Source organism: Salvia splendens, chromosome 5 (assembly GCF_004379255.2).
Source record: "Salvia splendens isolate huo1 chromosome 5, SspV2, whole genome shotgun sequence".
NCBI lineage: Eukaryota > Viridiplantae > Streptophyta > Magnoliopsida > Lamiales > Lamiaceae > Salvia > Salvia splendens.
Genome location: NC_056036.1, coordinates 4,605,796 through 4,630,469, shown reverse-complemented (window position 1 = coordinate 4,630,469; position 24,674 = coordinate 4,605,796). Strand labels below are relative to the sequence as shown.

Sequence of the window (24,674 nt, the reverse complement as noted above, 5' to 3'; positions counted from 1 at the left end):
TTAACGCCTGAATATAACACCATTTCCCTAGGGTTTAGTAGTCCATGTGGGCTAGAGTGTAGTATCCACACATTCACATGATGTGAGTAATGTACGATATTCGAATGATAATGTGTAGTACTATTTTCATATAATGTATATTGTTTGTTTTGAAACAATTTTTGTTGTTCCTCATTACTCTGAATAACTGAAGCCTGTCATTGGTCTGTGTTTCAAATCAGTAGATTTTGCCACTGCATTCTACGACGTGTATGCCCGCGCCGTTGGTTTTGACACGCGCAAACAAGGTGTGCCCCGCGCCGTTGGTTTTGACACGCGCAAACAAGGTGTTAAAAAAGTGGATGGTCTTACTATTTGGCAGTATGTGGTAAGGGCTAAGCGTATCATTTCGAAGAGAGAGAAGGCTATAAAGGAGTTCAACCGCCCTGTTAGAAGATCTGGTAAATGCCAAGAGTTAGGTCATCATGATTCTCGGAATTGCGGCCGTGTGGAGGAGAAGGCGTTGGAGAAGGAAAAAGAGAAGTCAAAGGGCAAGGGCAAAGAGAAATGTTGATATCTTACTGTGCTTTTGTCATCAATTGACTTTTGCACACATTTTATTTGATTCGATTTGTCTTTGAGTCATAGAACTTTTTTTAACCAGACGTACATTATGCGACTTTAAATCTACGTTGATAATGTTAAGGAGTTACTTTCCAGAAGTTATTTATTGTGTAATTCAAGTACATTAGTTAGTTTGCAAATGTACATTATTGATTATTTTTTACTTTCACACCCAATTTTAAAAATATTGTACATAACCATTTTGATAACGTACATTTCTTAAAACGTGTGAATGTGTGTATACTACACCCTACCCCATGCATAACTGAACCCTATGGAAATGGTGTTAACTTCAGGCCTTGACGGAACTAAAACAATGCTACATTATGCCTATGAAACGCTACATTATATTTTCATATATATTGTTTCTTGTATTGTGTACATTATGCTGCTACTTCAACACGAGGTTACTATACATAATCAATGCTTATGCAGAAGTTATTAGTGTATAATTCAAGTACATTACAAATTCGATTATGCTTGCCTTTGACAACCACAGTGACGTACATATTGTTTTCATAGTTGTTTTCCGAGTTTAATAGTACATTTTTTATGATAACTGTACATTACTAAGTACATTAATGTACATTAGTTCCAGATGGACGTACATCAAGACCAGGTTACTAAACAGCAGCAAGATATGACCAAAGCATCATAATTTCAATTAAAACCAAAGTAAAATCCAACGTACTAACATCCACATTGTGTCGCAAAACATTATCCTAAGAATACATATGTACACAATATATAGCGAAACTGAAAATTTTCCTAAGATTTATTTTTATTATTGCTAATATTATTTTTATCGGGAATAATAATTGAAGTGGTCATAATTATTTATTACCATCGAGACAAATTAAATTAATATTATCCCAAAGTACTAAACACAAATACAACGACGATTTCAAATAAAATTTATTAGTACCAAAACAAAACGATTTTGGAATTAATAGTATTGTATCCTCATAAGAAAATGATGAATCAACAATAGCAATGACAAAAATGGTTAGGGTAACCGTAGGGGAGAACTTTACAAAATCCTCCTTTGTAACATTTTGACGACCTACACAATGAGTCACACTTTGAGTTGTCCAACTTCGGAACACATCTACCAATGTGATTGTTGTTGCAACAATTCAATTTTCCTTGCACTAAACCACCTAAAAATTTGACAAAGAACAATGCCAAAAAACAGTTTATAAGATAAATAACACTAAAAAAAAAGAACAAAAATAAAGCAACTTATAGACAATAATTATTATATTCAAAATTAAAAAAAAAAACAATGGAAGAACACAAAAAAGCAGACAAATGGGATGATTATACTATTTTTTTTTTGGTAATGGGATGATATACATATATCTTTCATGGATAGAATGAAATATACATTAAACAATTATGGAGGAACCAAAAATTCTAAACCAAATATTCATTATAAACCTGTAAAAACGACGAAGGCCAAGAAGCAAAACAACATAAACTTAGTATTAGCCATATTAACTATTATTTGCTTTACAATAATAATGAAGCTCTAGGTGATAAGATGAATATGATTGATTGGTGAAAGAATGTTATTCATTATATATATAAGAAAGTTTTTTTATTCGGTTTTGGTATATAAATCTTTCGCTTTGAAAAGAAAATCGATAGCCATGTTGCATTATTTGATTTAAACTCATTGGAGTAAAAAAATCTTCTTTTGTAATAGCTTAAGGAATATTTGATAACATTACCTTTTAATGGAGATCTTTTATTTCTTACCGTAGCAATACAATTTTATTTTATAAACAACCCATATTTTACTTCTTTGTTTATATATTTATATTTTAAAATCATTAGAAGAAACTTATAAATTGTATTATTGCGCTTGGAGTGTTTCAAAAGAACATATGACTATATGATGAATTAGGATGTATATTATTATTATACAAGGATACAAATATTCTTTAAAGTTAGAAAAAGAAAGTTTTTGTCTTGTTGTTTGAGGGAATATAAAAGTTTTCAATAGATCATCGATTCATCATTAGCTTTCCAACCAAATCATCTTTCTATATCTCAATAATTTAATTTTTCACCCAGATCGTCTTTCAAAATGGTATTAATCATTTTACACAAATTAGGATCACATAACAAATCACTACTCCATTATTTATGTCAATTTAAGAATAATCATGAACTCATATCACTAGGAAATTTGATTGCTTATATTTTTCTTGAAAATCAACAATATATATATTTCCATAAATAAATCATTAAAATAATGAGGTCCTCGTGAGTCATGACTTGCATCATGTGTCTGAGTAGTAACATGAATAAATCACTAATTCCACAGGCATAGCTTACAATACAACACCAGCCAATCCACCTTTCTTTAATGAATGAATGTTTTTTTACCATTTTTTCTCCTTCTGTGGTTTCAACTCTTAAACTTGAGTTACTCTAATATTTGAGTAGAAACCTCATAAATTAGAACAAATTGCTACAATCCACTTAGTTTCAGAATTTTTCCATAATAATTTCTCTCATGAATTCTTCTGGTGCTGCAAGACAAACAAATAATTGATCAAGAAACTGCAAATGAAAAAAAAAATTCATAAATATACAGAAACAAATCAGATATGTTTTAAACCTTTTTGGCCTGTAAAGAGACTGAACTGTGCAGCAGCCTGACCGAGAAACATTTCAACTCCACTAACGACGACGGCCCCAGCAGCCTCGGCTTCTTTTAATAGTCTGGTCTTCCTAGGGTTGTATACTGCATCGAAGACGAGCTTGTAATCCCTCAACGTTTCCTGGTAAACGAGAACGATGTATATATGTATATTACTACTTCGTAGAACCAAAGGGTATTAATTTGATCTTGGAGAGAAATGTTTGAAGATAAACCTCCAGCACAGGAATCCGCCGCTCCACATGTGGATTCATGCCTAAAGGAGTTGCGTTCGCAAGGATTGCATCCTTCTCCGGCCGGAAAGTGAGTAAATCATCAAACGGAAGAGCATCGGCAGATACTGCAGCAGCTAGAGATTTTGCCCTTCCTTCACATTGCAAAAAGACTATAGTTAATATCTCTTGTCGTTGCAGGAAATCTATAGTTCTATACTGCGATGCTGCTCGATGTAGTGAAGATATGAAAAGGTTTATTAATTAGTATCAGTATTCTACCGAAATCAATGTCAAAGACAACCACTTTAGCACCCCTTATTTTAGCTCCAAATGCAAGTGCTCTTCCTGCACCCCCGGCTCCCACGAGAACAAACTGCTTCCCTGTGAGTGGAGAAAGAGGACCATTCTTCCCATTCAGCCCGTCCCTATACTGTTGGAGTGTCGCAAATTATATCCTTTATTACAACTGGTGCACCCAATATATCAGTTCAAGAATAAGAATTGAGTTATTCTGGTACCTTTAAAGCATCTTCGATTGCTACAATAGCAGCCTCACAATCTGTGTTATACCCGACTAGCTTTCCATCATCACGCCTCCTTATAATAGTATTAACAGCACCAATTGACTGTTGATCATAAGACAATTTAATCATTATGAGGACTTGTTGCAGCATTTCAAACATAACTAAAAAAATGACCCCACATTCGTCTTTTGATTGTGTATTACAGACTCCTTTAAGAGGATATTAAATTTTAGCAATGTGATTAATTAAAAAAATCTGTGTCATTTCAATCCCCACTTCCTGAAATACAGAAAGTATAAACATATTTTTGTAGTAACCTGAGCAACTGGATGGACTTCGTCGCAGAAATCAATTACCGCTTCCTTGTATGGGATCCCGACACTGAAATTTAAGCAAGAAAACAATGTAAAGTATCTGCTTGAAATCTGGCCAGAAGTCATCTCTAATTCAGTAGTATTTAATTGCTCGAAAAGATATCAGAAATGGAATAACAAAGTCCCTCTCTACATCAAATGTGTCCAAGATCTCAGTGCGCAATGGCAAATATGTTTATTTTATTAGTGACTCAAATAGTATCTCTTTTCTGGTAAAAGAAAGTACTATACAAAACTAACTGCAGCATGAGAAAATAGAGTAGCAATCGGAAAAAGGTAACACGTACCTGTAACCAGCAAAATCAGGACTTGTGTAGACACTGAAAAATTCCTTTAGATTATCCACAAACATTGGGACATATATTCCATTGTAACCAGCATGTCTAAATGTGGGATTGTGCAATAGAGGGCCCTTGCTATGACTTACGGGTTTTGAGATAAGCCCAAAAACTTCAGTACCCATATTGGTGTTCTTCACTCCATAGGCTTGTCTGAGGATATTTACACTGGGGAGACCAGGAATCGTATTTCCTTCAACTGATCCATATGCAAAAACACCACCAAACTTAAAACTCAGCAGCTGACTAATTAGACCTCTTTCTCCTGTGCAGTGAGCTATCATGGGCACCTGCCGGGGGTTAGCAATGATTATGATAATAATCTTCTGGAGAACTCTAGAACAACAGTTATTATGCTCCCTTTTCAGAAAATTTAACCCAAAGGCCAAAGCTACTAGTTTTCTCCTCTCCGCAATGAGGATAACTATTAATTTCCAGCTTGTACTTTGTAATTGAAAACTGAGAGAGCATATCACTATCAAAAGGAAAAAGAAACCACACCTGGCTATTTGACAGAAGGTCAAAAGCAGTTGCTATCTCTGTAATATTGGCTGCTTCCCAAACAAACTTAATGATATCAGCACCGGTGGATTTCATCTCTGCAACAAGAAGGCTGGGATCTTCCAGTAAAGCAGTAGAGCTATCCAGGTAGGTTGAGACTATAATTTTACTACTTTTAAGCTGATGGAACTTATCTTCTTTTATGAGAGCAGATGCTACCTGTATAACAATGGTGCCAAAGTCAGATTAATAGATAAAGTCGGTACGTCCCAATAAACTTTTCACATTCATTATTCCTTGTAACCAATATATATAAAGCAATTGAAATGATGATAATTTCATCGGAATGACATTACAATTTGTATGCTGATCAATAAAATGGTGTGAGATCATCACTGTTACATTCAGATTATTTATCGTGCATGGGGACAAAGAAGTTATCCGGACTCTAATATCTTCTGATATTGCACCATCTTTATTTATAGAAGCTACAGCAGAATTGCATTTGATAGGCGTTATATTAGATTAGACAGTATATTTTGGTTTCCATAGCACCAATCTCTCCCAGCTCTGTATACCAATCCATTAAGAAACAAGAATTAACCAAAAAAAGCTCAATAAATAATTATAGAACTAACTGTATATTAATAGATAAGAGTAAGTACTTGCCTAGAACCATATGTTAAACACTATATAGAGCAACAAACAGATTGATTACATCATCACAAACAAATCATGACTCATTGTTTTCTAGTTTTGGTTTATGTATGCACAAATAGTTGAATTGTATTACCATACCAACTCCTACCTTGAGTTCCAAGTCAATGTAATCAGCACCTAAATCTTTGGCCAAAAGCAGAGATTGTAGATGATCCTGTTCATTGCTTTTGCATTCATCACCTTCCCATTTCGACCTGCAACCACCAAACTCATTTATAAAAATATTGACTTTATTGAAGGCCCACACCAATATTCTTTGCTTTCGCACAACAACTAATAGCAACTCAATTAATAAAAAAAAGTCCATCACCAAAAAACACTACACATACATTTCCATCATACCTAGTCACCCACCAAGATTCAACTAACAGCCACCTTCTCTTGCCCTAACCTACTCAGTTTGGTATACTCTGACCATTATGAAATAAGTATTTCATGTTTTTCAAAGTATTTATTCTTTTTTTTTTGGAAATAAAAAAACTAGTGCTATTTCAAGCCAATCTAGCACAAACTGGCATTCCTAATCGAGGAATGCAATCATGAAACAGAAATCCACGGAATTTATGTGGTAATCAATAAGATGCATATGGATATCATAATCTGGCGCCAAAATAGCTAATCGTAAAGGCCTAATTTTTAAAAAATACAAACCGGGAGAGGAGAAGGACGGGAATGGGCTTGTTCCGGAGCAGGGTTGTGAGGTCGGAATGGGAGAGGGAATCGAGTTCAATTTGGACGACATCGGCGCCCTGAATTTTGGCCTGATGCATGCCATTGAGGAGGTGGTCGAGGGATTGAGGAGGCAATGCGGCGCAAATCAATTTGGGAGCCCCAACAACTCTAATCATTTCTTGTGCGGTGAGAATAGAGGAAGCGGTGGTGGAGTGGGGGCATTGTTAATGTGATTTGATGGGGTTTATAAGGGAAATGCAAATTGAGTTGTTGGTGGGAAGGATTAGGACAAATTAACGAACAGGTAAACAAAGGTTGGCGCCAGCTGCCCAGCACCACGCCGCATCTCTGCGAATCTCTTTTGCACCTGAGATTGAATACTCATCACTGACTCAGCAACTCGTGGCTTTTCAGAGAGTAGAAGGAGAGAGAGAAAGCTTCCTGAGTTCCTGTATTGCGCACGTTGCCATTGTTAAATACTCTCCACGTCCACGTCCACGTCCACGAAACCCGTTTTTCTATTTTAGTTCGTCTGCGAATAGAAGTCCAGGTTCACTTTTACCATAAATGAAACTCTTATTCCATTAACTTTTTTCCACCCACTTTTCTTAATATTTTTTAAAACTCGGCCTGCTAAGAAATGAGACTCCTTATGGAGAACGGAGAGAGTAAAAATAGTGTGAATGGTTAACGCTCGAATCAAAGGCTCGGGTTTGAGCCCATTGATGTGAGATCCGGAAATTTCTATTTATTTATTGGTAAAAAAAAGTTATTAATACAAAACCTATATATTCTCCAAAATATAAACTTTAAAAATAATCATAAAAAAGCTAAAAAAAATACTGCAAGTATCTAAATTTTATGTCATTTAAAATGGGATGGAAAAAATCTATTTTAGTAGTAAGTTATTAGAGCATTCTCATCCGTGCTCTTGCCAAAGAGTACGGATATGGGCCCGAACCCACTTGTATTACTTTTTTACTCCATGCTCTCAGGCAAGAGCACAACACTCACATTCATGCTCTTACGCAAGAACATGCTCAAGAGTCCACCTCTTATTATTCAATTTAAATAAAAACATTTTCACAATATTAAAATGCATTAAAAATACCCGGAATACTATTACAAATTACAAAAAATTTAAAATTACATAATTAAAATCCTAAAAATTAAAAATTACATAATTAAAATTCTGAAAATTAAAAATTACATAATTAAATTCATAAAATTAAAAAAACCCACTACTCGTGGCCGAATTTCGCCCAAATGTGTTTGATTAGGTCTTCTTGTAGCTCAGTGTGGGTTCGGGTATCGCGCATTGTGTTTCTTGTTTCGATCCTCTCGCCCACCGTCGTATGCACACCTCGGCGTGGGGGAGACCTTGCGGTTGAGCTTCTGGCTTCATCATCGTCATAAAAGTTAGCCACATTCGGTCCTTCGTTAGCTATAATCATGTTGTGCAAGATAATACACGTGTACATGATGTCGGCGATATTCTTAACGTACCACAACCGAGACGGGGCCTTCACAATGTTGAATCGGCCTTGAAGGACCACAAAAGCTCTTTCGACGTCTTTCCGAGCAGACTCTTGACGCTGCGCAAAAAGAACCCGTCCCGATTCTTGCGGATTGCTGAACGTCTTCATGAAAGTCGACCACCTTGGGTAGATACCATCGGCGAGATAGTAACCCATGTGGTATGCATTTTCGTTGACGGTGAAGTCGATCGTCGGTACTACACCTTTCAAAACATCATTGAAGAGTGGTGAAGAATAGAGCACGTTCAAGTCGTTGTTGGATCCGGCAATACTGAAATATGCATGCCAAATCCATAGGCGGTAGTCGGCGACCGCTTCAAGGATAAGTGTTGGGCCGCCGCCTTTGTGGCCGCTTAAGTGTTGCCCCCTCCAAGCAGTCGGACAATTCTTCCACTTCCAATGCATGTAGTCAATGCTGCCAAGCATACTGGGAAAACCGTGGACTGTTTCGTGAAGACGAAGCAACCGTTGACAATCATCGTGTTAGGGTTTTGTATACTAGAAATCACCTTTCGAGTGATTGAATACTATAAAACTCTATATATTCTTTTCCAATGAATGCAACAGATTATTTTTGTCATAATGTTGTTATGTTTTACATTTAATAGATGTTTATTGCATATTTAAATGTATAAGCGAACGTAACAAAGTCTAAGTCTTTGTTTTAGTAGACCGGTTGTGGGCGTCGTCCACTTTAAGGTAACACGGTCAGTTCTGAACAAAAAAAAATAAGAATTTCACAACCTAGATAGGCCTAGACTACCTATCGTGAAAGGTTGCAATGTCAGCCCGATTATTTCTAAGCCTTATTGAAATAAGTTGACATTGGTGTGGTATAGCACTGAATTGGATCTAAACGGCAAGACGAGTCTTTATGCTATCTACTGAAAGACGAGGTCTTGAGAATTAATTTCTTAATCAATGTACGTTAGCATTGAGCATACGATATTGATTATCTACTACTTTGACTTACCAATATGTGTGGGTTTTTCGTAACCCAACGATCCTGACATCTTGGGTAGTGGCGATTAATATCTAGCGGTGCTAAGATTGCTATTATATTGAATCATGCACGAGGTGAGTCTCGTTTGATAACATCCACAAGAGGAGCTCGAAACAAGGTTTTATTATTCGGAACCTAGCTAGTTGGAGTTTGATTACTCTATGAATAATAAATAAGTGTTTCTTGCTAAGTCCACTCTTGGAGTTTATAATATTTTCATTAATTAAGTCCATAGCATACATTGATTAATTAATGGATGTTTCTGTCTTAAGCGCGGGGAATAAATGACAAACAAATGGAAACTCGGAATACTTGTAATTTCGGATTTGGATGGGCGGTGCAATATTACTTCTTTAGTGGTTGATTGTAATATTCCAATATAAGCTCATATTAAATTGTGGGTTCAATTTAATTAGTAAAAAGCTAATTGGGGGAGGTCATATCCAAATTCTTCCTTAGATCCCTGACTGGGCCAAATATGTGACTTAATATAAATAGGAGAATAAAGGAGACTAGAAAATAAACTTGTTTTATTTTACAATTTTCCTTCCCCCTATTCCAAGGAGAGGAACGATTTTTGCTCTCCTTTCGTGAGCAGGGTTCTGTCTTCTTTATTTAAGTCCTAGAATTCTGGTGAGATTTGCCCACATAAATATTAGATTACAGTCCGGGATACCAATCAGAAGATCCGAGGTCGAGTACTCAAGATCTTCACGTGGAGAAGACACAAGCCATCTTCGATTCTTAAGTGAATCAACGAGGTAAATTGGCTAACTCCGTAGCAAGCATGTTTTAGGGATTATTTTTGCTAAAGCATGTTTAAATTCAAGTTGTGAGCATGATACATGTGAAAACTACGCGAATAGAGTTTATCTAAATAATCTGCTAAATAGATTAGTTTTTATGTGATCCGTTAGAACGCACGCTTCCGCAGCAAACCCCTTCACATCGGTGGGGTGCCCGAAGGAATTCATCACCGAAAGCAAAACGAACGCCGTCACAAAAAATTTTAAAGGCATATGATTCCAGTTGACTCACCGACATGCAAATACTCGTCGAAGAGGTCAGCTGTTTGCCCAGTAGCAAGTTGTCGGATGGCACAAGTACACTTCTGCAACGCTGAGAGACTTTGTCGACCGGTTGCGTCTCTACTTGATTGAAAGTATTCAACACGGGAGGACAATGTGTTGACAATACGCATAAACAACCGTTTTGACATGCGAAACGCCGCCGAAAGTAATCTTGCGAAAACTGCGGCTGGTCGGAAAAATAGTCAGCAACGAGCCTTTCGTTGGCTCCCTCCCAGTCACGAGGGATGTAGCGGTGAATTGATCTAGTTGGCCGAGGAGGAGAGGCGGGGGTAGTGGCGGCGACATAGGGTTCATAGGCGGCACGATATTGTTCATAGTATTCTTATTCTTCGGGCTCCGCTTCCGCCATGATATCGATGAAATCTATTTGAGAGCGTTTGAGTGAGAGAGGAAGATGTAGATGAGCTGTATGAAAAAATATGAATGAGAGATGAATGGATGATGAATGTGTGTATTTATAGATGATTTTAGGAATAAAAAAATATTAAAAATCAAAAAAATTTCAGAAAAACGGTAATAAAACGGCCATATATTTTAGAATCTGAGATTTTTTTAAAAAAATTTTGGTATTATTTTCAATTTTTTTTAAAAAAATTGAATTTCCAATGGATAATCCGTTGGCCAATAAAAACGCGCCACGTAGCCTGCTCAGCGGCACGGACGTGCTCGATGCATCGAGTAGCACCGTGCCAGCGGCGACAGCGGTGCCGCGCCAGCGACACAGACACCGTCCGTCCCAGCGAGCACCGCTGCGGATGCTCAACTTATTATGAAAGTGTAAACAATTGAGGAACGATTTGAGTAGCAAGAACAATCGGTTGAAGATTGGAATGAAATTGTAAAGGAAATTTTATTCACTGGAATGAGAAAAACGAGAGAGAGAAGATGAGCTACCGTGTAAAACTAACTAATGAATTAGCTATTTAACAGAAACTAACGGCTAGTTTCAATCCTACGGCTAGGATTAAAACTTGACTAACAAACAGATCTAATCGGCTGCTGAAACGAGTTGTCATAACAGCCGAGCTGCCGAGCTGCCGAGCTTGCCGAGCTTGCCGAGCTTGCCGAGCTTGGTGCTTGAGCCATCACAATCTACCAACAAACTCCACCTTGATTGCTCAATCACCAACCAAACTCTTCCTTTCCAGTCCCACTAGTTTCAAACATAGTAGAAACTTTTCCTTAGGCAATGGTTTAGTCAACATGTCTGCCGGGTTCTCTGAAGTATGAACTTTGAAGACTTTCACATTGCCTCTTTCAATCTCCTCCCTGATGAAGTGATACCGCACATCAATGTGCTTTGATCTCTCGTGATAAGCTTGATGCTTGGCCAGAAATAGGGCACTATTATTGTCACAGCCAACTGCTATCGCCCCTTGCTCAATCCCAAGATCAGACAACATTCCTTTCAACCAGAAACTCTCTTTGATTGCAGCAGCAAGTGAGATAAATTCTGCTTCCGTTGTGGAAAGTGCCACCACACTTTGGAGACTTGATTTCCAGCTAATAGCAGACCCAAACATTGTGAATATGTATGCCGACTGAGACTTTCTGTTGTCTAAGTTCCCAGCAAAGTCCGAGTCACAATATCCCACAATAGCATCAGCTCCACCTCCATCATTCACTCCATATAGAATGGCTACATCCCCAGCACCCCTTAGATACCTCATCAACCATTTGAGAGCAATCCAATGTTCTCTTCCATGATTTGCCATAAACCGGCTGACAACACTTGTGGCTTGTGCTATATCTGCTCTGGTGCTGATCATAGCATACATAATGCTCCCTACTATATTAGCATAGGGTATCTTCATCATTTCTCTGGACTCAGCCTCACTGTTGGGCCTCTGATCAGCCTTGAGCTTGAAGTGCATTGCTAGTGGAGTAGCCACAATTGCCTTTTAGCTCTATCTCTGATAATGTTCATGCCTAAGATTCTCCTTGCTGGCCCGAGGTCTTTCATTTCAAACGCAGCATTGAGTTCATCCTTCACTTCTTGCACTGCCTTCCTGCTAGCTCCAGCAACAAGCATGTCATCTACATAAAGTAGAAGATATGTAGGATGTATGCCCCCTTTTCTGACATATACACAGGAGTCATAACTTGATCTCTGAAAACCAATCTTGATCATATAATCATCAAAAGTCTTATTCCACTGTCTACTAGCCTGCTTCAAACCATATATACTTCTTCTCAGCAAGCATACTTTATTTTCATTCCCTGGTTTGATGAAGCCCTCAGGCTGGGCCATGTAGATTGTTTCCTCTAGCCCTCCATGTAAGAAGGCCGTTTTCACATCAAGCTGCTCCAATTCCAGATCCAACTTAGCAACCAAAGCCAGCAACATTCGAATGGAAGAATGCTTTACAACCGGTGAGAAGACCTCATTGAAATCAACTCCATGCTCTTGAGTGAATCCTCTAGCCACTAACCGGGCTTTAAATCTGATCTGATCACCCTCAGCACCTTCCAGCTTCTTTTTGAATATCCATTTACAGCTGATAACCTTCCTTCCATCAGGTTTCTCAACCAATATCCAAGTGCCATTTTTTAGTAGAGAATCAATTTCATCCACCATTGCTTTCATCCACTTTTCCCATTCTTTGCTCTCCATTGCTTCCTTATATGAGGATGGCTCTATATACTCAACATCTTCAGCCACACATAATGCATAAAATAGCATCTCAGAATCATCAAATCTTGATGGCAGCTTGATCTTTCTTCTGACTCGATCCCTAGCCAGCTGGTAGTTTTCCAGATTATCTTGAGGCTGTGTTTGTGTCTCATTCTGAGCACTCTGAGGCTCAGTGACTTCTTCACTCTCCCCATGTTTCTCATGTCTCCCATGCTCCACCTCAAAGTCAGCTTTATCAACAGAATCAGTCACAGAATCAGGCTTCTCAACTATCACTTTGTTCTTATCCAGAAAAGGCATTTCAGTTTCAGAGAATACAACATCTCTACTAATCACAATCTTGTGATTCCCTGGCTCTACACACCACAAACGATATCCCTTCACCCCAGGTTGATATCCCAACATCACACACCTAATAGCCCGAGCATCCAACTTCCCTTGTTTGAGATGAGCATATGCCTTGCAGCCAAACACTCTCAATGTGGTGTAATCTCCATGGCTGCCATACCATCTAAAATCAGGTGTGTCTCCCTCTATACTTGATGAGGGACATTTGTTGATAAGTTTCACAGCCGTGGATGCAGCCTCGGCCCAAAACTTCTTCTCAAGTCCAGATGAGAGGAGCATACACCTCACCCTCTCTATTATGGTTCTATTTGCCCTTTCTGCTATGCCATTCTGCTGAGGATTCAGAGGTACAGTCCGGTGCCTTTTAATTCCCCTCTCCTTACAAAAGTTATCAAACTCTTTGGAGAGATACTCCAAGCCGTTATCAGTCCTCAAACATTTAAGAACCACTGACTTCTCCTTCTCCACTTCCAGGCACCATTGCTTGAACTTACTAAAAGCCTCTGATTTCTCTCTCAAAATGTATATCCACATTTTTCTAGAGTAGTCATCTATGATACTCATATAATACTTCCCTCCACCTACTGACACCACAGATGCAGGACCCCACAAGTCACTATGGGCATAATCAAGAGTGGATGTGGAAGTGTGCTTGCCTTTGGGATAGGGCTGTTTCTTGGACTTACCCAAAATGCATTCCTCACATGGAGTAGTGTCCATCTGCCCAGAACTTTGTATAATCCCCTTCTTGGCCAGCTCCTTAATGCTTCCCTCAGCTGCATGAGCAAGCCGCATATGCCAGATTTTGAAGTCATCAGCCTTCACAATATTTGCCTGTGCAGTAGGGATCTCAACACTAGCCAGTAGATAGTACAAGCTTCCCCTCCTTTCAGCTTCCATCACCACTCTTTGATCCTTGGAAACTGTCATTTTTCCCCCAGTAGAGCAGAATGTATATCCCTTGCGTTCAAGAAGCCCAAGTGAAATGAGATTCCTCTTGATATCAGGTATATATCTCACTTCACTTATAATCTTCACAGATCCATCTTGCATTCTCAGCCTGATCTTGCCTATACCTTGGATGGTACAAACTTGGTTGTTGCCCAATATAACCGATCCAGTCATCTCTTGGATCTCCTCAAACCAGCCAAGATTCGGACTCATATGCAGACTACACCCCGAGTCCATGATCCAAGATCCTCCCAGACCACCCTCCATCACATTCAGAATTTCTGGCACATCAGTTTCCTCAACACAGTCAGTAGATGGAACACGGTTTCCACCACCATTTGCTTGCCTTCTTTTCCATGCGAAGCAATCCTTTTTGAGGTGACCCGGCTTCTTGCACCAATGACATGAGCGGGTTTCCTTTTGATCATTTGATGGAGTTTTCTGATTTTCTTGGCTCGGCTTCTGAAACCTCTTGACTCCCTTGAACTTCTTGACATTTAGGCTCTCAGCCATAGCCTCTGGATTCTTAGAGCCTGACTTCTGAATTTCTTTTGCTCTTATGGCCGACTGAACTTCAACAAGGGTGATAGTACCCTCTCGGCCATACAATATAGCATCTCGTAGCTGATCAAATGACTTCGGCAGAGCATTCAAAAGTAATATTGCCTTATCTTCATCCCCTATCGAGGCGTCGATATTTTCAAGATCATCGACCGCCTTATTGAAGTCTTCAAGTTGCTCCAATATCCCTTTATCATCCAAGAATCGATAGGAGTATAACCGCTGCTTCATGAGCAGCCTATTGGCCAAGGACTTAGCCATGTACAAGTCTTCGAGCTTCGCGATTATTCCGGCTGCAGTCTTTTCTTTTGCAACCTCTCGAAGAACTTTATCCCCGAGGCATAGCACAATTGCACTATGAGCTTTCGCCTCGATCTCAGCTCGTTTAAGGATCTCCTTTTCGTCAAGATCCACCTTCTCCCCTTCCTCCGACTTATCCTCCTTTCCGCCCGCCTCCAACGCCGAAGCAAGGCCTTGATGAATCAGCATAGCCCGCATCTTCATCCGCCATAAGCCGAAATCATTCCTACCCGTGAATTTCTCGGCCTCAAACCTAGAAGCCATAACACCCTCCAATCTCACCACCGAAAGAACAAATCAGAAATCAATCGCGCCTCCTGATTCCCACAGACGGCGCCAATTTGTAAACAATTGAGGAACGATTTGAGTAGCAAGAACAATCGGTTGAAGATTGGAATGAAATTGTAAAGGAAATTTTATTCACTGGAATGAGAAAAACGAGAGAGAGAAGATGAGCTACCGTGTAAAACTAACTAATGAATTAGCTATTTAACAGAAACTAACGGCTAGTTTCAATCCTACGGCTAGGATTAAAACTTGACTAACAAACAGATCTAATCGGCTGCTGAAACGAGTTGTCATAACAGCCGAGCTGCCGAGCTGCCGAGCTTGCCGAGCTTGAGCCATCACAATCTACCAACAGAAAGAAAGTCAAATTTAAAACCCAAATACACACGAAAAAATCTATGTAATATCACTATATCAGTTTTAGAGCTTACTTTCTATCTTCGCATAATTGAATATATACTACTTTCTTAATCAGTATATCTAACACCTGCATTTAACCATCAAATATTTAAAATCAATAATCAATTACATACTGCTACCATTAAATAAAATCCAGTTAGGACTTGGGAAGATACTATTAATTAAAAATTATGGACATATTAGTAGTAAGTATATACAGGCACATAAATACTCCATTTTCCATGCATATGCTATATCAAGCATGTCTTATAAGTAATTAATTATTATCATTGAAAGTTTTTATTTCATTTGTTTTTTGCATGAGTGAGGTGTTCAAACATAAGCAGGTAATTTGGAAGAGATATGGTGTCCTAACTCCTAATCCTGATCTACGAAATTCCAAATAAGTCTAGACATTTGATTTTGACATCCAACTAATATCTAAAGTGCTACTACTACATAATACTCCAAATAAGTTACTTGATTTCTAATACAATCCAAATAAGTTATATATATATAACTATGATTTATAGCTATGATTTATGAAAGTCATTTAAAACGTAAAACGAGAGGTTAAATCGTGAATTAGTGATTTTCTTCGTTTATGAATAAATGAAAATTCATTAACTATGTTCGAATCACTCCCTCCATCATAATAAGTTGCATTTATTTATGAAATATGCTACGAAGCATGTACGTGTATAAAATAATAATAACAGGCCATCCAATAAAGGTGATGTGTTTTCTTGTCTCCTCTTCAATTTTGTTTATCTATGTTTTTCAGTCTCTATATATCAATCTAATAGTCAATTAGATGAAATATCGATAAATCCTGATAAAATTATTACGTGTTTGGAGCACTTCATTAGACACGGATATTTTTAACATGTAGTATAGTTTAACACAGTAATATGTATAAAAGGATTTAATTGGGTATGTTAAATTCAAATATTGGTGTAGATAATAAGTTCAAGTATGAAAGTATAAAACACTAAATTTAGCCTTGAAGTAATAAATGAAGAGGATTATAAGAGAAGAGAATTCCAAGTTGAAGAGAGCATGCTAAGGAAAAATTGAAGTTTGGTGAGCCACCAAACACCTACTTCCTCCATTCTGTGTTGTATTTGAATAGTTTTATTTTGATCTTGACAAATTGATAATAGAAGTATAGAATGAATAAAACCGGAGAAAAAAAGACTAAAGTAGAAGTGAATAAAGTAAAATATTTTTATGTTACTCTTTGTTATAAAATAAAATTACTTAAATAATAATGTGTGACCATCCAAAATGAAATAGTATAACTCAAATCATTTGGAATGTAGGAAATAAGTTTTCTAAATATAATTTATAATGATTTCACATCTAACTATATAGCCATGATGATGACTTAAATTTCTGATTTATTAATTGAAAAATGTCTTACTAAATAAATTACATTTGATCTTCTACCAAACCATTTTGAATATATTAAACATATAGCAACTTGTAGTTTAGGCCATCTTATTTGGTTATATAATGGATTTTGAAAGCAGGCGTGATGTGAATTGTCATCATTTTGGATTTGGCGCTCTCTAGTGTTGGGTTGTTTAATAAAAAAACCACCTACTTCTCGCCTCCTTTTAAAATAGATATTTTTTTCCGTTCTGTCTATCTCTAAAAATAGAAACTTTTTATATAAGAAAATTTCTCTCTCAAATAAGATGAGACATATTTTCTATTAACACACTTTTTTTTCTACCTCTTCTCTTATTTAGCAATTTTGCATTATAACTCGTGTCAATTTCAAAAAAAATGTTTTTAGGGGATGGAGGAAGTCCAATTTTTTTTTTTGGTTAGAAATGCGACCAATTTTGTTACCTTTGAAGGGTAGGTATGATTTTTTTGAAAGTGTGAAAAAAAGAGATAGACACATTATTAACCATTTAATATATTAAAGAAAGTAGTAATGTTTAAAGATTAGGTGGAGATAAAAGCGTGAGGAAGAAAAAGAGAATAAAAAATTTTGTCAAAAAATTAGAGCTATAGTGCAAGTTGCTTGAGTAACACCTTCATTACATCTAATTATAATGGCTAGGAATTTTTAATTTCATATCTAGATTATATATGGTTAAAGAAAAGAAAACGAAATGCTACCGTGAAGAGGTAGGTGAAATAGCGGAAAAGAAATGGTAACATAGGCAACCTTCTATCATAGTCAGGAGTCATGATAGAAGTTAGATTATTTATTAGAAATTGGTCACTCACCCCTTAAAATGTCTTATAAGGGGAGAGTTATCCACACTTATATAGATTAGATTGGATCTTCACCAAGTCGATGTGGGACAGAATCTAGAGAATTTAACACGCCCCCTCACGTGTGGGCTGGAAAGGACATCGGTCTTCCATTACGTGGGTAGGCAATACAAGACATAAGAGAACCATCATCGATGTGGGTCGGAAAGGATATCGGTCTTCCACTCGTGAGGTAGATAAGAGATAAGAGAAAACCATCATCGACTTGGGTCCGCTCTGATACCATATTAGAAATGAGCCACTTAGCCCTTAAAAGGCCTTATAAGGGGGAGAGTTTATCCACACTTATATAAATTAGATTGGATCTTCACCAAGTCGACGTGGTACATAATTTAGAGAATTTAACATTATTATGACTAATATAGCATATTCTCCCATATTAAATCATTCCTTAGGATTTTCTAGAAATGCAATAACAATTCTTGATTTTAAATTTACATTATGAAATGACAATCCTTTATTAAAAAATTAGTACTCCTATTTATTCAAAAATCTATCATTATTACTATTTTAATAGGTATAGTAATGTTTTTATTTTGTTTGTGTTCAAATATACCAATGAAGAATAAAATTTAAATTTTGGAGCGGTTAGATTTGGTCCTTGTCGGTGAAGCATAATATTTAAATCGGATTAAACTTGATTTTTTTATTTTTTAGAATTAATTGTAGGAATAACAAAAAATTTACTTGAGTTTACACTAATACGAATTTTAAAATGTTACAATTATAACTCACATTCATTGTGAACTGTTGAAACCATATGTTTTACGTAGAGAAAAATGAGTATTTTCCAAACATTCGTTTAACTTCATATAATTTCACTAATATTGGATGTATTCATGTATCAGATTATATTCACGTGTCACAATATCAGATTTTCCAACTTGTTCTTCAATGGGCTTTTTCTTGATTCAAACTTTGAAAATGATTTAGATGAAAAATATTCGAGATAAAGTCAAGTCCAGTTAGGTTAGGTGAGTTGTTGAACATTAGTTATATAAGGAAAAATACTTTCTACCTCCCAGATTTAATTGAACATATAAGATGCACATAAATAATTAAAAATAGTATTTCTTCCCTCACAACAAAGACCACTCATTTCTACCTCAAATGATGAGACAAAATTGATTCTTTACCAAAATAAAAAAAAAAAAATGGAAGGCCTGAATTAAAATACATCCCCACACCACAAAGCCCAATCCAAGAGGAATTATTCGCATTATCTTCACATGTTAAGTTTAGGAATGACCCAAATCATTATTACTCCATTAAGCATCACCTAATATTCTAATAAAACTATATAATCAACATTTATTGCATAAAGGAGAATTAAAAAAAAAAGAAAATTTACCGGAAAAAAATCACCCAAGTTTGATCAATTTTTTTTCTGATTAATCTCGCAACTTTAGAAAATAGTCAATCACATTATAAATATTGCAATCTTCTCAATTGCCTCATCGACCAAAAACTTTGGCATCCTATGTGTTTGGGCATTGTAATAGAAAAATCGGTCAAAGGGTGTCGATTTTTGGGCTATTAGACGATTGAAAACTTTGTAAAATTATTATATAATCGACTATATTTGAAAATTGTGAAATCGACACAACTTTGTGATTTTTCCGACATTTTACCATTAAAAAAGTTATATACCATGAAATAATCTATACTAACTAAAGAATGTAAATTATATATAAAAGATATTTAAGATAATATAATCCTAACTGGTTTAGTAAATCTATACCGAAATTGTAGAGAAAAAATGTAAAAAAAAAAAAAAAAATTTGACAGTGAGACATGAAGGATGATCTCTTCTCGGATCATATTCTTTTAAAGATAATCAATAATAATTCCTCAATTTACTTTTATGTTAATAGATTTGTTTTAAAATGACACCACCTCTTAAAGTGACATCATACTACCATTCTTAGTCAATCATTTGTACACGTGAACGAATAATCAGCTGCCATGTGGCAATTATAAAAAAATGCTCAAGGGTAAATTTTCTCGGGCTGCAATATCCAATATGTAGACTGCAATTTTTGCCCGTCTGCAATATCTAATACGCTAGACTACCATCTATAGATTGCAGTGTAGCGTTTATACTATTGCAGGCTACGTGGTGTCACGGTGTCACTTTAAGAGGTGTTGTCATTTTAACGCACCCCTATGTTAATATTCAGAATTGAACTCAGAAATCTATTGATTAGAATAAAAATGAATTAATAAAAACGTTTTACCAACTAGGTCGCGTTCGATATTAAATCCTTTGTCCCACCTTTACGTTCCATCATCGCCATCTCGATTTTCGCTCGATGAAATCATCTGGCCCACGATCTTTTTGCGACCCACCACCATAGACATATTGCAAGTTGTCTTTATTTGATTCTTGAGAAAGAGAGGTGGTCACCTCTAGTGAAATAGATGCAAACAATAACAAAGATTCAAGAAAATAAGACATGTGAATGGGACGTAATTTTCACAAGAATCCTCACCCTATTCTTTCAAACACCCGTGACTTCAATTTTGCTCATGGTGTGACAAAAGCTAGAAGATTCAATACTCTCTTTTCCATTGCAGACACATCTTGTGAACTTATTTTGGATACTTTCTACAAAATGGCCATTTTGTGGCCCCAATCACTATTCATTTTTTTCTTGTTATATGCCTTTTCCTGTCTCATTTTCAGCCTTGGTTTCATGATTAATTGATATAGCAGCCAAATGTTTACTGTCACTATTTCTCATATGATTTTGGTTAATAATTGACTCTCCTATCTATAATGTCTAGAAATATCATATACAATTATTTAAAAACTAATGCAACTTTGGTATTTTGACATTATTAATTTTTGCATGAAATTATTAACTCTTGCTCTTTTTCCAACATTTGATCAACTATATCTTTTGTTTAAACCATCATTTTTGTAATTTCAATCAAATATATTGGTCTTAATGTCTAATTAAGCCAAATTCCTACTTACTTTTTTTTCTTTGAAAAAGTGCATAAAATAATTTACTTCAAATCTTCTGCTTTTGGAATTATGCCTGACATCAAAACAATATTTGTATTGGCTATTGCTATGTGGCTAGAGTCATCTTAGACCAATGAAGTACTGTGGCTGCATAAAATATTAGTAGTAAATCTGGTTGTTACTAAGGAATAATCAATTTATAATTTTAAGTTTATATTATTGCAGTTTTTTGTCATGATTGTTTTACTTTTGTCCCTAAGTAAAACAATCATGACAAAAAACTGCAATAATATAAACTTAAAATTATAAATTGATTATTCCTTAGTAACAACCAGATTCTTTAAATTTGTGTAGTTTGTGCTACGTGTTGGTACTCTAAAACTAATGACTGTCATTTGCAAGCTCACATTCTCAATGCATTTGTCTTCTGCTGAATAAAATACACTTTACAAAGCATCCAAGAATCAGGGAAATGGGAAATAGTATTAGTTTATTAGTGTAACACATAATATACTACATACATGCAGTAGTAGTTTCTCTCGGTTCATCAATGGCTAGAGCAAGAATCTTTCTCTTCATCTTCTTGTTTTTGGTGCAGCCCATTTTCTCAAACCAGTTGGGGAATTCTCAGTTCCAAACCCTTTTGAAGATCAAGCAGCAACTCAACTTCTCTCAGGAAATAGCAGTTGAAGATGAGGATCAAGATTTCTGCAACAATGAGCCAACTCAGATTCTCTCTCTTGCTTGCTATGAAGGAAACATCACTCAGCTCCACATCACTGGTAACTACTGGTTCCCTCACTTGAGCCAAGATTTCTCAGCTGCTGCATTGTTCTCAAATATTGCTGAGCTCCCAAATTTAAAGGTGCTGTCTTTGGTATCACTAGGGCTAATGGGGCCATTGCCCTCTGAGGTTGGGGCTTTGGTTTCATTGGAGATATTGAATGTTACCTCAAATCAGTTTGGTGGTTCAATCCCTAGAGAAATGTCATTTATTAAGAATTTGCAGACTCTAATATTGGATCACAATAGGTTTGAGGGTGAGATTCCTGATTGGATTGGCTCTTTGCCTTCATTGAGGGTGTTGAGTGTGAAGAACAACTCATTTAGTGGCTCATTTCCAAGGGCATTTTCTTCCATGGTGAATCTTAGGGCTCTTGTGCTAACTGCAAATAATCTGTCTGGTGAAGTGGCTGAGCTTCACAACTTGACAAATCTCCAAGTTCTTGATTTGGAAGACAACAATCTTGGACCTCAGTTTCCTAGTATTCCCAAAAAGATTGTTTCTTTAGTGCTTAGGAATAATAGGTTTCACTCCATTGTGTCATTAGATGAGGTGAGCTCTTGGTATCAGCTTCAGAGGCTTGATATCTCCTCGAACGAGCTCGTGGGGGCGTTCTCCCCGTCTCTGCTGTCGCTCCCGTCTCTGACTTACTTAGACATCGGTGGGAACAAGCTCACTGGGAAGCTCTTGCAGAACATGTCTTGCAATGCAGGGCTCACATTTGTGAATCTGTCTGAAAATCGGCTGACTGGCGACTTGCCTGAGTGCCTCAACGGGACTGGTTACGGGAAGAGGGTCGTGTTGTATGACGGGAATTGTTTGTCTTCGGCTTACCTGCATCAGAATCCTGTGCCGTTTTGTCACAGTGAGGCTCTGGCCGTGGGGATCTCGCCTCAGAAGAAGGAGAAGAGGCCTCATGGTATAGCAGTTCTTGCATCAACTTTGGTTGGGGCTGTTGTTGGTACAGTCACACTTGTTGGCCTCACATTCCTGTTTGTGAAGAGGGAACTCGCGAAGCGCCATATGCACCCGGGGAAAGCTCCTCAGATGAGGCTGATTGTTGATAAGGTGTCGCCAGGACTCACACTTCAGCTTCTCAAGGATGCAAGTGAGTCTCTCTTTCTACAAATCAGTGTAAAATGCAAATGTTTGATTGATAAATGCAAATGATATGAAATGAATATGTTGGCAGGGTATATATCTGAGACAATCAAGTTGGGAGCTCTTGGCCTTTCACCGTATAGGACATTCGTTGTGGACGAGCTCAAGGAGGCTACGGACAACTTCAACGCGTTACATCTCATAGGCGAAGGTTCTTATGGGCAGGTACCACTTATTTTATCATATTAATTTGCATCGTGGCATGGTTCTTTCGATTTTCGCATGTTATTACATATGCTTTAATGGGATCAGGTGTACAAAGGATGGCTCACAGATGGGACTGCCATTGCCATAAGAAGTTTGAAAGTGAAGAGAAAACACAGCATCCAAACTTACACACATCAACTTGAGTTGAACTCCAAACTCAGGCATTGCCATCTTGTTAGCACGATAGGCCACTGCTTCGAGTGCCATCCAGATGATTCAAGCATCAGCCGGATTCTTCTTGTGTCCGAATACGTCCCAAACGGATCTTTCCGGAAGTATATATCAGGTACAAACTCAAAATGCTGTAAATGCTGATGTTCGATGTTAACTTATGGATAAGTCTCAAAATCTTCAACAGATGGACAGTCAGGACACAAGTGCACTTGGACACAGAGGATAGCAGCCGGGATTGGAGTCGCCCGTGGAATCATCTTCCTCCACACGGGGATAGTACCCGGTGTGTACTCAAATCGCCTCAAAATAACAGACGTTCTGCTCGACCACAACCTCCATGTGAAGATCAAGAAATTCAACTTACCCCTGTTGGTGGAGAATAGGATATCAGTAAGTGAATTATCTCAGAATCCTTATATTTCTAATGTTCTTATTTATCTTGTTGAGAACTATATTTCATGACTTGATGATTAGGGCCAAGTAGAAGACCGGCATTGTGGATCAAAGCCAAAGTCAGGATCAATGTAAGCACACGTACCCTTCTTAGGATTCCTGTCTTTTTTCTTATCAGAAGTAGTTTCATGCATCCGTTTGTGCATCAATATAGGTCGGGATGTGAGGAGAAGCATGACGTCTATGACTTTGGGGTGATCCTACTAGAAATGATCGTTGGAAGAGTGATAAAATCTCTCAACGATATCAATATATCCAAGGATATTGTAAGTAGAAAGAGCATGAACTAACTATGCATGTTACTATCTTGTTTCTCAAATCAGAGAGCTTCAACAATTGATTTGTTGAACAGCTATCAGTGAGCCTGGCGGCGGATTCTATGGCTCGAAGAAGCATTGTGGATCCCGCGGTTCACAAGGAATGCTCGGATGATTCACTCAGGACTCTGATGGAGCTGTGCTTGAGATGCCTGTCAACCGAGCTACAAGAGAGGCCTTCTATGGAGGATGTCGTGTGGAACTTGCAGTTTGCGGCTCAGGTTGAGGACACATGGCATCGGAACTCCAGCAGCAATCGAAGCTCTCCATGCCTTAACAATCCAGCTGAACCATAAATTATGATGTATTAGGAAAATGTATACATTGTTAGATTTGCACTTTGTTATCAACTGCTGCAAATATTTTTGAGAACCGTTTATTTTGAACATCTCATGCATTCTCTAATTGCCATCTTTTGAGGTCAAATTGATTATAAAAATTATTTAATTTTTTTGTCAAGGGATGAATATAAGGTGATGCTACTAATTAAATAAGTAATAATTCATGTAGTTTTCTCCCCTTATAGTGGTGTAATGCTGTATTTCTATATTTTTGTGATGTGGTTATATGTTTAGTATTAGAT

At 37.1% G+C, this 24,674-nt stretch overlaps 2 protein-coding genes across 2 annotated transcripts; one reads left to right on the top strand and one right to left on the bottom strand.

Annotated features, from left to right (window-relative positions):
- Nucleotides 1-2,810: 2,810 nt before the first annotated feature.
- Nucleotides 2,811-7,045, bottom strand: LOC121802367 (bifunctional 3-dehydroquinate dehydratase/shikimate dehydrogenase, chloroplastic-like). Its single transcript, XM_042202034.1, has 10 exons — nucleotides 6,598-7,045; nucleotides 6,035-6,140; nucleotides 5,227-5,445; nucleotides 4,675-5,015; nucleotides 4,331-4,394; nucleotides 4,008-4,115; nucleotides 3,769-3,919; nucleotides 3,490-3,641; nucleotides 3,233-3,395; nucleotides 2,811-3,143 (listed from the first exon to the last, which is right to left on the bottom strand). The coding sequence occupies exons 1-10, from the start codon at nucleotides 6,792-6,794 to the stop codon at nucleotides 3,100-3,102; spliced, it is 1,545 nt and encodes a 514-aa protein (XP_042057968.1). The 5' UTR covers nucleotides 6,795-7,045; the 3' UTR covers nucleotides 2,811-3,099.
- A 14,251-nt stretch (nucleotides 7,046-21,296) lies between these two features.
- On the top strand, nucleotides 21,297-24,479 carry LOC121805068 (probable inactive leucine-rich repeat receptor-like protein kinase At3g03770). Its single transcript, XM_042204821.1, has 7 exons — nucleotides 21,297-22,887; nucleotides 22,972-23,105; nucleotides 23,193-23,433; nucleotides 23,506-23,711; nucleotides 23,796-23,845; nucleotides 23,929-24,040; nucleotides 24,127-24,479. Exons 1-7 carry the CDS (start codon nucleotides 21,546-21,548, stop codon nucleotides 24,385-24,387), a joined length of 2,346 nt encoding a protein of 781 aa, XP_042060755.1. The 5' UTR covers nucleotides 21,297-21,545; the 3' UTR covers nucleotides 24,388-24,479.
- Nucleotides 24,480-24,674: the final 195 nt, after the last annotated feature.